Source organism: Chlorocebus sabaeus, chromosome 20, assembly GCF_047675955.1.
Source record: "Chlorocebus sabaeus isolate Y175 chromosome 20, mChlSab1.0.hap1, whole genome shotgun sequence".
Lineage (NCBI taxonomy): Eukaryota > Metazoa > Chordata > Mammalia > Primates > Cercopithecidae > Chlorocebus > Chlorocebus sabaeus.
The window spans coordinates 86,252,914-86,266,113 of NC_132923.1; the positions used below are offsets into that span (position 1 = coordinate 86,252,914).

General features: G+C 36.9%; 1 protein-coding gene across 4 annotated transcripts in view; it reads left to right on the top strand.

Annotated features, from left to right (window-relative positions):
- The window catches only part of FAF1 (Fas associated factor 1), a 506,656-nt gene that overhangs the window by 381,492 nt on the left and 111,964 nt on the right, over positions 1-13,200 (top strand). For all 4 annotated transcript variants that reach the window (XM_073007304.1, XM_037999795.2, XM_037999798.2 and 1 more), the window contains one exon: positions 1,339-1,493. In XM_073007304.1, coding sequence (XP_072863405.1) covers positions 1,339-1,493 — 155 coding nt within the window. The remainder of the gene's footprint in view (positions 1-1,338; positions 1,494-13,200) is intronic.

A 13,200-nucleotide genomic window follows, 5' to 3' on the forward strand; every position in this document is an offset into this window, starting at 1 on the left:
ACAGTGTCTCCTATTCATAGTAGATGCTTTTAGAATCTTAATCTACCTAACTGTGGCTACTCTCATCTATTATAAAGTTTACCTTTGTAAGAAATAATTTTAATGATGATTACTGTTACTATTATTTGGATTATTTATCGAGATAATTCCTAACGTCAGATTTCATTAGCCTTTCATCAGCATGAGCCTTATATTTTTCTGTAAGTTTTCTTCTTTTGTTCAGAATCCCACACAGCAGATTTTCATTTGCTGTCATCACATTCTTATTTAACATAAAGGGAAAGATACTAAGCTTCCCTGAAATTTTCCTTTGACAGAATTTCAAAGATTGGTTTGTATGTTGTCTTTACCATAAAATTTTATCTTTCCTTTCCCTGGTAATTGTGAGTATTGTTAAACTCAGTTCTTTCAAGAACTGACTACCAAGAAGGTAGTCAACAATTTAAGCTCTTTAATCATTATAGTCATTGTTGGTAAAGCTAACATGTTGCGAACCATCAATGGCTACTTATACCCATTGTTTTTATTATACTTATTACCTTGTTCAATTTCAGTTTTTAGTTTTAATTATTGCATTGAGTATCCAACTATGACAGAAGACACATTTAAGAGACCAAATGTCATTTATTGAAAGCAACTTTTATTATGGCAAAAGGGAAATAATAATTTTCTATATGAAAAGTCACAGTGGACATTTTCTGAAATATAAACTAGAAAGAATGCATGTGAACTGAATATTTTTCTATCTCTTCATATGGCAATGATATGTTATATGCTGTTGAATAAGGGCTTAATATGAGAACACATTAAGGACTTTAAAATTATCTATAGAACAAAAAGAAAACTTCATTTCAGACCTTTTCCTTTCAAATGGAAGAGACTATCCATTGTTCAGATTAAAACCATAAAAAATATGTAAGAGGAATTTTGTCATTCTGTTTCAATGAATTTTTATCTCTGTATTGCTGAACAGTTCAAAGTTAATATTTCTCTTTACATATATCTATTAAATGAAAAGAATAGTAAATCCATTTTCTTTAAGCAAAATACAATTCTGTTGCAACTTCGTTTGAGATAGGCTTGCACATGTTAACAGAAATCTGCAATAGCAGTCTGAAAAATTAGATATAATCATCCTAGCCTTTTTCAAGTGTAAGGAAGTAAAATTTTTTGATATTTTAGATGCTTTAGGAACTCCACAATGTAAAGTACTCTTTTAGGGAATAGCATTTAATTTTTGTCTTTGCTGTTCACATAGACTAATTATGCCTGTCTAAAATTTAAGAAATCTTACATTAGTGGATATCTTAATTGATCAGATTTTTCTCCTCTTTTCAGAGAAAGCTTCTTGCTATCTACCTCCACCATGATGAAAGTGTATTAACCAATGTCTTCTGCTCACAAATGCTTTGTGCTGAATCCATTGTTTCTTATCTGAGTCAAAATTTTATAACCTGGGCTTGGGATCTGACAAAGGACTCCAACAGAGCAAGGTAATACTGTTGTTCACAAGTTATAAGTTGGGCTTCTATTAAAAAAAAAATCATTGTGTTTGTCATCATCATAAACATTTTTCATCCTCAGCATTAAACTCTCTACCATTGCATTTTATTAGACAAAAGCTGCTCATTGCAGCTAACACATGCAGTTATTTGCAATTGTGAAAATATACCTTAACTTATAAAAACTTTTTAAATTCAAGCATAACCTGAAAATAAAAATATATTTCTCATCTTATTTTTGCAATGCAACAGACATTTCTAATATGTTTTTGAACTTTTAGAGAAAACTAATGTTTTTAATGATGTTCAGAAAAGGCAAAACAAGTCTAGTATATAATCTTAGTAGTAAGTTTATTTTTTAATAACTTCAGTGAAGAGGGCAGGACTTTCTGCACAAGTCCAATGGGGTTGGTAATAGCTTAACTCTAGCATATGCTAATTGATGTAATCGCTTTATTGCACACATTCTTTTGCACACAGCCAACAATACTTCCATATTCTCAATAGGGAAAAAAATTCCTTTCCTAGTTGTCAGGATGAGTTTACTTAGTTTGTTAATCATAGTAGCTGTAAGTGATTAACAATTCTTCATATTTTGCCTATTTAAGTTTCCCATCTGAAATATATTTCATCATGTTTAATTACACATGTGTCTATGACATCCCATGATGCTACTTTGGGTGTGTTAACACAATCGTAATCGCAGATTGCTGGTTTATGAACAGGGAGATTAAATTAATTCATTTCAAGGCAAGCATATTATAGTTACCTAATTTAAACGATTATAGAACAATTAGAAACCATCTGATTTGTCTTTTTGTTACTTTATGGCTTACTGAATTTTTGGTCATCATTCAGACTTTGTTTTATTTAATCTGAATCAGAAAAGAACATGATTCTTTCCTTAAATGTGAGGCAAAATAATGTTGAAGCTATTTCCTAATCTAATACTTCATTTCTTTAAGCAAATGGTTAGGAAATTTCATGAGATGACTTCGTTTTGCCTTGGAAATGTTCCCTGTTATACATAAATAAAGAATCTTTAGCACCTGTATTTGTTTAAATTAAATCAGGTTATTATTCACACTCAGTTAAAGGTGATGAAAAGCAGTGCCACAAACAGATAAAAATGCCACATCGAAGGTCTTTCATGAGGCAAAATACAGAGACTGGAGACTTGGCTAAATCTTTTGCCATTCACTGGCAGTAAGGAATCTCCTCCTTTCCTTTTATCCACAACTTGATGGAGAAGGAAACACTATTTCTAAACCATCTGTAGTGGCTAAGTTCAGTGGGCTACCTGCTGTTATTTTGTTCTATCCTCCATTTAATTCCTTAGTTCCTTTTATTTTACAATGACAAAAAATTGCAGTGTAGTTTCTTTTGAAAAACAGTGTTTGAGGGTTTTTTTTTTTTATGACTGGCAATCAACAGCCATGTAATTGCTTTGTTATGTTTTACTAAAGAAGTCTGTTAAGTAGCACAACTTTGATACACTAGTAATAAGAGTTTGCAGGTTACAGAGACACCTGTGGTGACCAAAGCGACAGAAGCTGCTTATTAGCAAGAGCCAGTACAGCTGTGTCCTATTAACTCCTTATGACACTTTTTAAAAAACACTAAATAAAGGTGTTGTTTAAGGCTTTAGAGCTATTTCTCAATGAACTGCAGAACTGACTATTAAGTATGATAGGATATTTCAGTCTACATTTTGAATTAAGTATCTGTCATGAAAATTTGTAAAAGGTAATATTAAAGATTGAAAATAGGAACATCTAGGAATTCAATTTAATAAACATTTATAGGAACCACAAATGGGGCAATAGGGGAATGGGATGATTTCTATAATTTAAGATACTTGACATACTTATTCAAAATCTATTAATAGTTCTGTCCACATTACAAATGTAAAAGGTATCATATTTCTCTATTTTAGAGTAACAAAAGATAATCACTGGGTACTGAGTTTAATACCTGATTGATGAAATTATCTGTAAAACAAACACCCATGACACCAATTTACCTATGTAACAAACCTTCACATGTACCCTCCAGACATAAGAGTTTTTTAAAAATATCAGAAAATTAAAAAGCAAGTAATAAAAAAATAAAGTAACAAATAAAATTACATAGCTACTTTTGATCCATCATTATTACCGTTAAGGCAAATGGGAAAATACACATTTTATAAACACAAGGTGAAAATTCATTAGAATGACATATTCTCAAAAAGGGGATTGACTTTGACATATGAAACTGTAAGATAATTGATTAGGCTGGTTTATTGCTCAAAAAAAGGGTTTAGGCCGGGCATGGTGGCTCACGCCTGTAATCCTAGCGCTTTGGGAGGCCCAGGCCTGATCATGAGGCCAGGAGATCAAGACCATCCTGGCTAACATGGTGAAACCCCGTCTCTACCAAAAATACAAAAAAGAAAATTAGCCGGGCATGGTGGCGGGCCACTGTAGTCCCAGCTACTTGGGAGGCTGAGGCAGAAGAATGGCGTGAACCCGGAGGCGCAGCTTGCAGTGAGCTAAGATCGCGCCACCGCACTCCAGCCTGGGTGACAGAGCGAGACTTCGTCTCAAAAAAAGAAAAGGGGGTTTAACTTAACCACAATTTTCTTGCCACCTATCATATCATAGATTCATCAAAATAAAATTGTCTAATTGGGTTTCCTACTGTATTATCTTTCTTGGATTTTTATACCACATTTATCCAGAGGTGTTTATCATGAAAACTGATTGTGTCACTCATTAGATGCTTTTAACTTTGAGTAACAAAACCTCAAGCTTTCACTCTCGATTCGGTAGACGACTGCTTACACTAATATTTATTGATCCATGGGGTACATATCAAAAGGTATTATGCCATCATTTGCATATTGTAAGCTGAAATGGGGACATATTAATATATGGAAATACAGAAGAGATTTCTAGGCATCACAAGTAAGTTTGTTGTTGTGGGTTTCCTTTTAACTGTTATTTTTTTATGATAGATGTAAGTTTGGAAATAAATTCCTGGTTAATAACTTGCCTGGTCCCATATCTGGTTAACCTAGTTCACACTGGCCATAAAAATTTAGAGAGTCCTGGACCTGTAAGCTATTTGGATGTTTTCTTAGTGGTTTTCTAGGACTACCACCTGATGTTATAGCTGAGGATGTTGATATCCAAGATAGGAAGAGACTTGCCAAGCAGATATACTTTTGCTTAAGGATTACTCTGATTAAGCCTATAGAGGCATTAGTTCTTTAGTCAAAGTTTACTATGGCTCTCTCATGTGTGTAGGAGATAAGTGAAGGATATAAAACTAAGTGAATGCTTTGGTGAAGTCACCAGAATATGAGTATCACTTGCTATTATAAATTAAATTTCCTAATTTCTCTAACAAATTGGAATTAAAAAAAGAAACACTTCTATAAAATGTCATAACCTCTGTGATGTTGATGATTTGGATTTTTACACCTCTTAAATGATTCTAATAACCTTCTTTCTTAGTTGCATACTTAGATTTTCCAGCCCACTGTGTATAAAATATGTTGGAATAATTCTTAAGTTGATCTTAGAACATTCCAAATATGAACTGAGACATGAAACTTTAGCTGTAATAATTAATGTCTGTCATCTCCCCTACTAAATTGTGATCTCCTGGAAGGGCTTATTCGTTTTGTTGGTTTCGGTAAACAAGGCACTTTTTTAAATTCTAGGAAAAAGAAACTCAGAAAGCATTTAGCAAATAAATATATGCATTTATTTCCATCTAAGAATGTTGCTTATAATTTCAATATTGCATATCTAAATAGGAGGTTTTTTCCTTGGAAAATATTCTACAGTCTTCTGGGCCACGATGTCTAGTTGGATTTCAGAGCCATTCTTAAAACAATGACAGGAAGCCCTTGGTAGTCTTGAGAAGTGCTAAAGGTATAATTTCTTTTTTTTGAAGAGACAGGGTCTCGTTATGTTGCCCTGGCTGGAGTGCATAATCATAGTGCACTGCAGCCTGAAACTCCTGGCCTCAAGCAATCCTCCTGTCTCAGCCTTCCAAGTAGCTGGAAGTAGAGGCGTGTGACACCATGCCCTGTTCTAATTTCTGAAACATTGGTTTGACCAGTAATTCTGATGGAAATAGTAGGATTTACCTGTAAAAGAAAGAGCTAAAAACAGATAGGTAACAGTAAACAAGAAGATCCTGTAAATCACTTCATAGTTATGCAGGATTGGTTCCAGGACCTCCTACAGATACCCAAATCCACAGATACTCAAGTCCCTGATAGAAAATGGCACAGTATTTGCATATAACCCATGCACATCCTCCCATCTGCGTTAAGTCATCTCTAGATTACTTATAATACCTAATACAATGTAAGTGCTATGTGAATAGTTGTTATACTGTATTGTTTAGGTAAGAAAGACAAGAAAAAAGTGTACATGTTCAGTATAGACACAGTATTTTTCTGAATATTTTTGATACTTGGCTAGTTTAATCAACAGATGCAGAACCTACAGATGCAGAAGACCAACTGTGTTTGTTATGTTTGTTCATTGAATAACACTGAATAATATGAACCGGGAATGGTGTGTCATCTGAGAATGAAAGGTGGAACAAGACACAATCCTAACCCTCAAAACACTCATAGTCTAGTAGGCAAAACAGACATAAGAGCTAATATATAATATGAGGTATATATAAGGTACTTTAGGGGTATAGATGAACTTTATACTGACTTGCTGTACCCAAGGTGGTCAAAGAGGGATTTGAAAGAGATGACATACAGAAACATGAAGTTAGAACTTTACTCTTTTCTATTTAAAGATTTTATATTACCATAGTAGCATTCCTAGTCTTTTGGGTGGCAGATTTTACTACTCTTTACTAAAGGGCATTAGTGTTTAAAACCTCATAATTATGTATGGGGAACAAAGGGTCAGTGGTTGAAATAATTGAGGAGAGAAGGAATAGAGAGAGCTGGCCAGCTAATATAATCCTCTATAATCTGAACCAGATTGAGAATTAAGGTCAACCAGCCAGCATGGACAAATCCAAAGAAGTTTTTTTGTTAATGATTCATCCTAGCATTGGCATATGTCTACAAGCAGACAGTGAAGCAGGGATAAGATATTATTTGGATATGTATCATGTAGAAAACCATCATAGATTTAACTAATACAATAAAAATACTGTTAGTACAATGTATTCTTAATGAATGAGTGCTTAGCTATGAAAGAATAATTTCTTAAAATTCAGGACAGGTATCACTTCCAGGAAGCCTTGCCTCTCCCCATCCATCTCTTGCCTCAGTCAGGGTTAAAATGCATATTCTGTATGCTCCCATAATATATCTATACTAACTTGTACTAATAGCACTCATTACATTGTATGGTCACTGTCTATCTCCCTGCTAGGTTGTCAGCTCCCTGAGGGAGCTGTGTCTGTAATTCCATTGCTTTACACAACTAACTAACTTCCTTCCTTCCTTCCTTCCTTCCCTCCTTCCCTCCCCCCCCCCTCCCTCCCCCCCTCCCTCCCTCCCTCCCTCCCTTCCTTCCTTCCTTCCTTCCTTCCTTCCTTCCTTCCTCTCTTCCTTCCTTCCATCCGTCAGTCCTAGATGGTATCTCGCTCTGTCACCCAGGCTGGAGTGCAGTAGAGCAATCTCGGCTCACTGTAACCTCTACCTGCCAGGTTCAAGCAATTCTTCCACCTCAGCCTTCCGAGTACATGGGACTACAGGTGCATGCCACCATGCTTGGCTAATTTTTGTATTTTTAGTAGAGACGGGGTTTCACCATATTGGCCAGGCTGGTCTCAAACTCCTGACCTCATGATCCACCCACCTCGGCCTCCCAAAGTGCTGGGATTACAGGCATGAGCCACTGCGCCTGACCATAATTACCTTTTAAAGAGTAAGTACTATATTGCTAATAAACAAATAATCTCTAATAGGCTTATTGAAAAATAACGAGAGTACCAATTTGGGTAATGGCAAGAACATTGGAAATGCAGCTACATTCCTCTAATTGTGTGATCTTCCCCTGTAGCCACTAATGGTACTAATATATGGTACTAAAACCTTCATTCTCCTTACAGAATGAATTTAAAATGTTCAGATTGGATACTTGGTCTACTGCTGGCATTGTAGGGTCTCAGAATATGATGGTGTATGCCCATGTGCCTCAGGTGCTCCCAGGCCATCTGGAAAGTGGCTTGAATTCCAACCCAGATGAGTTCATCCTGGTTCCAGAGTTTCTTCCCCAGACTTCACCAAGCCTCTGTGATACCCCATAAGTAATTAGTCTCCCAAGTTGTGCCATTCTGGGATGGTACTGAACCTTCTACAATGGTGGGAGAATTGATTATAAACCTGTCCCCAGGCCCGGAGTGCTAGACTGGCTACATGGTGGAAGAGACCAAGCATTCAGACATGTTCTATTAGAACACCATCAGAATTAACCATAAATAGTACTATGTAAAGCACCAGCACAGTGAGTATTAATCTGTCCCTCCATAAAGGCTGTGCCCTCCAGGCTGAGCTGTGGATTCTTAGCTGAAGTTGCTTCATCAAGGAAAGCCACATCACATATGTGACTCAGTGAACCGCCAGTATTAACCAGTAATAAGTGGGTTAGCGGGTATCTCTTGTTCTGCATAGGAGGGTCCACAAAGCAAATATAGGTGCTGGTTTAGATTATCTAATTTTAGAACACTTAGAATCAAACATTGAATTTCACTGGAATAGTGCCAACTGGGTAATCAGCTAGCTATGAGTGCTGGAAAATGAATTGCTTATGTAAGTACCTGAGATGAAAATGTTTTGCACATCAGTGTACATGCTACTAAGTGTTAAATCAGGCATTGCACACTATTTCTAAGCAGTGTTCAGAGTAGTTGTAAACAGTTCCCCAGGAGTTGCCAGTAGTGCTTGGGTTATACAGGTTGCATATAACATATACATAGCATTGTATTAAATTTTGTACACACATTTAATACCAATATTCACAGACAGAATTCTGTGCCTGTCAGTATTAGCTTTTGAACTTAATGCCCTTGGGTGTGGTATTTCAGGTCACTGCAAACTTCCGCTGCTGTGCTGACAGGTACTTGTTAGGCTTAATATTCAAGTGATAGTTTTCCACATTACTTAATCTTGGGCAAGAGTTAATTGACTTAAAGCACTTATTATCAGTAAGCTGTCTTCACGTGTACTTTCCATCTCAGTAATTAGCCATATTCACAGTGGCTTACCCTTAATTCCAAACTACTCAGTGGTTCATGCCTGGCTGAAGCCTTGCTGACCATGTTACTCTAACCCTATACTTGATTTGATCCTGCAGATATAGCCCAGGTGTGGAGTCTGCATGGGAGACACAGGAGTATTAATTTCCAGCTGCTACCCTAGGTACAAATATGGATTCTGCAGAGGTAGCTGATAAAACAGATGAACATGTTGTGGTCAGGGTACTAAGACTTCAGGAGCACCTTCATGCCAGATTTCCATATAATTTTCCCCAAACTTCTTTATTCCCTTTGTGCAACATTTTCCTTCCAGTACTTTTAAAGGAAGTGTATTTCCATCCTAAACATCCCAGGTCAAGGGCTTAATTAATGCTTTAAAATGAAGGTTCCAAAACACCAGGAGAGTTTGTCATTTTCTCCCTGGTTTGTTTTGTGAAGAGGGAGGAGAGAAGGTGAGGAGGAACCCCCTCCTGTTCCATGATTACATCCTACCCACTCATTTTCTCCTTTTCTCTTCTGCTTTTGATTTTTAGTGGCGGTCTTAACAGAATGTCAAGATCAATTTGCAGCATGGTTTAACTCAAGGTTTGCGTTCTGCCAGCAGCAATTGTCCCTGCAAACAATGCCGTGTGTTCTTGTAACTTCAGAAGCTTTTAGAGAGATCATGGCTAGGGCAGCATCTAATGACTTTATTAGTGTAGGGTTTCAAAATGGGCTCAGTAATTGTTCATATCTCTTTGTCAGCAAGTCATAATTACTGCTCAGCATTGTCCAAGGGTACACTTGTGAATAGTTTCCTAACAGTACTGAAAGGAAAGGAAAGGGGGAATGGATAAAAGTGATGGCCTCTTACAATTGAGAACAAGCCAGTCTCTATGTAGTTGATGGCTAAACTCTTTATAGTACATTCAACATTCTTTTTTTAAAACAGATTATCCTTTTTTTTTTTTTTTTTTTTTTTGAGACAGAGTCTCGCTCTGTCACCTAGGCTGTAGTGCATTGGCATGATCTTGGCTCACTGCAAACTCTGCCTCCTGGGTTCAAGCAATTCTCCTGTCTCAGCCTCCCAAGTAGCTGGGACTACAGGTGCTTGCCACCACACCTGGCTAATTTTTGTATTTTTAGTAGAGATGGGGTTTCACCTTGTTGGTCAGGCTGATCTCGAACCCCTGACCTCAGGTGATCCACCTGCATCGGCCTCTCAAAGTACTGGGATTACAGGCATGAGCCACCTCGCCTGGCCAAAATAGATTATCCTTTTAAAAATGTTCTTTGAGATAATTTAAAATTACCAGTTTAGGAGCCTTTTTTACTCTGATTTGGATACTTCCCACACTCCTACCTAGTACTATAGTTACAACTGCCTGGTTGCACATGCATTGTATTTGAATCAAAGCATTTGTTTTTTAAAAAAGCCCATTTTCCTCTGCACTAATCTAATTAATGCTATTCAGGAAATACGCATTTAACTCAGATACAGCTGTCAATAAATAGCCTGTGAAAACTGTTGTCAGAAGCTAAGATACAAAGGTGGTATTATTGGCAAGCCATTCCAAAATAATAACATTTTAAGTTTCTGTCAAATTCTATTTTTCTCATGCACTAGATCTTCTTATAAGTCTGTTGGTGTTCTCCTTGGTCATCTCCCGATTACTCTGTGTTTTGAATATTCTTTGAATATTCTAGGTATCTTGATTATGAGAGTCACAGAATTAAAAGAATCATCACTGTCTCAAGATGAAGTTTGAGGTTAATTCCAGACCTTTCCCTGTTTGTGATCTGTTGCTGAATCCTTCCCCATTCTGTAACCTGTCCCCCCACCCCCACCAGTGTACTCATGTGTAGTTATATGCAAATAGTTACTCCCAGTAGCTGGTTATGCTTGTATTTTAGAACATACAGTTTTTATATTGATACAAAACATGAGTAATCTAATGAAACAAATTCCAAAAATAAGATAAATATCTTATTCTAAAAATAAGATAATTGGGCTGGGCGTGGCAGCTCACACCTGTAATCCCAGTGCTTTGGGAGACTGAGGCAGGCAGATCACTTAAGGCAAGGAGTTCAAGACCAGCCTGGCCAACGTAGTGAAACCCTGTCTCTACTAAAAATACAAAAACTAGCCGGGCATGGTGGCACATGCCTATAGTCCCAGCTACTTGGGAGGGTATTTGAGCCTGGGAAGCGGAGGTTGCAGTGAGCCAAGACTGCACTACTGCACTCCAGCCTAGGCAAAAGAGCAAGACCCTGTATGTGAATGAATGAATGAATGAATGAATGAATGAATGAATGAATATTTATGAAGTGAAATATCTTATATATATGCCATCATGTATTTTGCTTTTCTTCTTGCCTAAAATTAAAAAAGTCTGAAAAGATTTGTTTCCTTAACTGCTCTCATTAATAATTTTTATATTGATGATATTTTAGCAGACTTTTTACTAAATCATATCCCCTATGCCATTGAAATTCGTGGCACATTTCTCCTCTTCTATAAATACTGATAGTAAAACAGTCAGAGAAATTATAAAAGAAACATGTTAGTTCAGTAACATAAAACCACATAAGTAATTTGGTTCCTCTGACATATTTTACAGTGTTTGCTTGTCAGTCTACATAGATGCCAAAAGATATTTTAAAGCCCAAAAATCTTAATGTTCTAATCTGCCAAATATACCATCAAAAAAAGGAAAGTTTCTGTTAGTCTGGAATTGGAGAGTAGGGTGGAATCCTGTTTCTGATGTGTTCAGGTAATTATTAAAGAATGGATTTGGTGTCCTTTCCTCAAGAATATGTTTGTGTCTTTGTACTTAATAGCATTATGGTAGTAGAGGAGTGACAGATAGTTTTGTATTATTCAGAACAGAGTTAACTATAAAGACTTTTTAAAAGCCATTTGACAGTTTATCTACTGTTGACTAACTCAGTCTGTAGCTACAGCAACAGTTTAAGAATCCTAAATAGATTGCTTTCATGTGCTTTTTTTTCCCTCAATACATGATCAGCACCAAGAAAGTCCTTTTCAGCAAATACTTTTCTACACACCTCAGCTAAGGAAGGAATGAGGCAAGGTCATGTGAAAAATAAAAAAGCCTTGATTGCCGTACCTCAAATCTGAGAAATTACATTGCCTAGTCCCAGTAATAAATGAGTTACTGGATTCTCTGAGCAGCTCTCAATTTACTGTCTCAGCAACACATTTTATTATGTGGCTATTAGGAAAGCTATGTATTAACTTGTTAGTTCTTGAAGCAGACCCCTGTATACATTAAAATGTGTCAGTTGCTATTCTTAAAGAAAACTAATTTTCTATTTTATTTTATTTTTTTATTTTATTTTATTTTATTTTATTTTATTTTATTTTATTTTATTTTATTTTATTTTATTTTATTTTTGAGACAGGGGTCTTGCTCTGGTGCCTAGGCTGGAATGCAGTGGCACAGTCTCAGCTTACTGCAGCCTCAACCTGCTAGGCTCAAGCAGTCCTCCTACCTCAGCCTCCCAAGTAGCCAGGACTACAGGTGGACACCACCACATCCAGCTAATTTTTGTATCTTTTTGTAGAGATAGGGTCTCACCATCTTGCCAAGGCTGGTCTCAAATTCCTGAGCTCATGCAGTCTGTCCACCTCAGCCTCCCAAAGTGCTGGGATTATAGGCATAAGCCACTGCGCCTGACCAATTTTCTTTTTAAATTTCAATAGATTTAGGGATACAAGTGGTTTTTAGTTACATGGATGAATTGTATAGTGTTGAAATCTGGGTTTTTAGTATACCTGTCTTTCAAATAATGTACATTGTACCCAATAGGTAATTTTTCATTCCTTACCTCTTTCCTACTTTCCCCCTTCTGAGTCTTCAGTGTCCATTATACCTCTCTATAGGCCCCTGCATAACCATAGTTAGCTTCCACTTGTGAGAACATGATGACCTCCAGTTTCATCCAAGTTGTTGCAGAAGACCTTATTCTTGTTTTATAGCTGAGTTGTATTCCATTATATATACACACACTATATATATATATACACACACACTGTATATAATATATACACATACCATATATATACACACCATGTATCTATACACATACCATACGTATACATACCCCCCTTTTTTTTTTTTTTTTGAGACGAAGTCTCGCTGTGTTGCCAGGCTGGAGTGCAGTGGCGCAATCTCGGCTCACTGCAAGCTCCGCCTCCTGGGTTCACGCCATTCTCTTGCCTCAGCCTCCTGAGTAGCTGGGACTACAGGCGCCCACCACCACGCCCGGCTAATTTTTTGTATTTTTTTAGAGACGGGGTTTCACCGTGGTCTTCATCTCCTGACCTCGTGATCCGCTCACCTCGGCCTCCCGAAGTACTGGGATTACAGGTGTGAGCCACCGCGCCCGGCCATTACCACATTTTCTTTATCCAGTCATTGGTTAATGGGTACTTAGGTTGATTCCATATCTTAACCCTTGT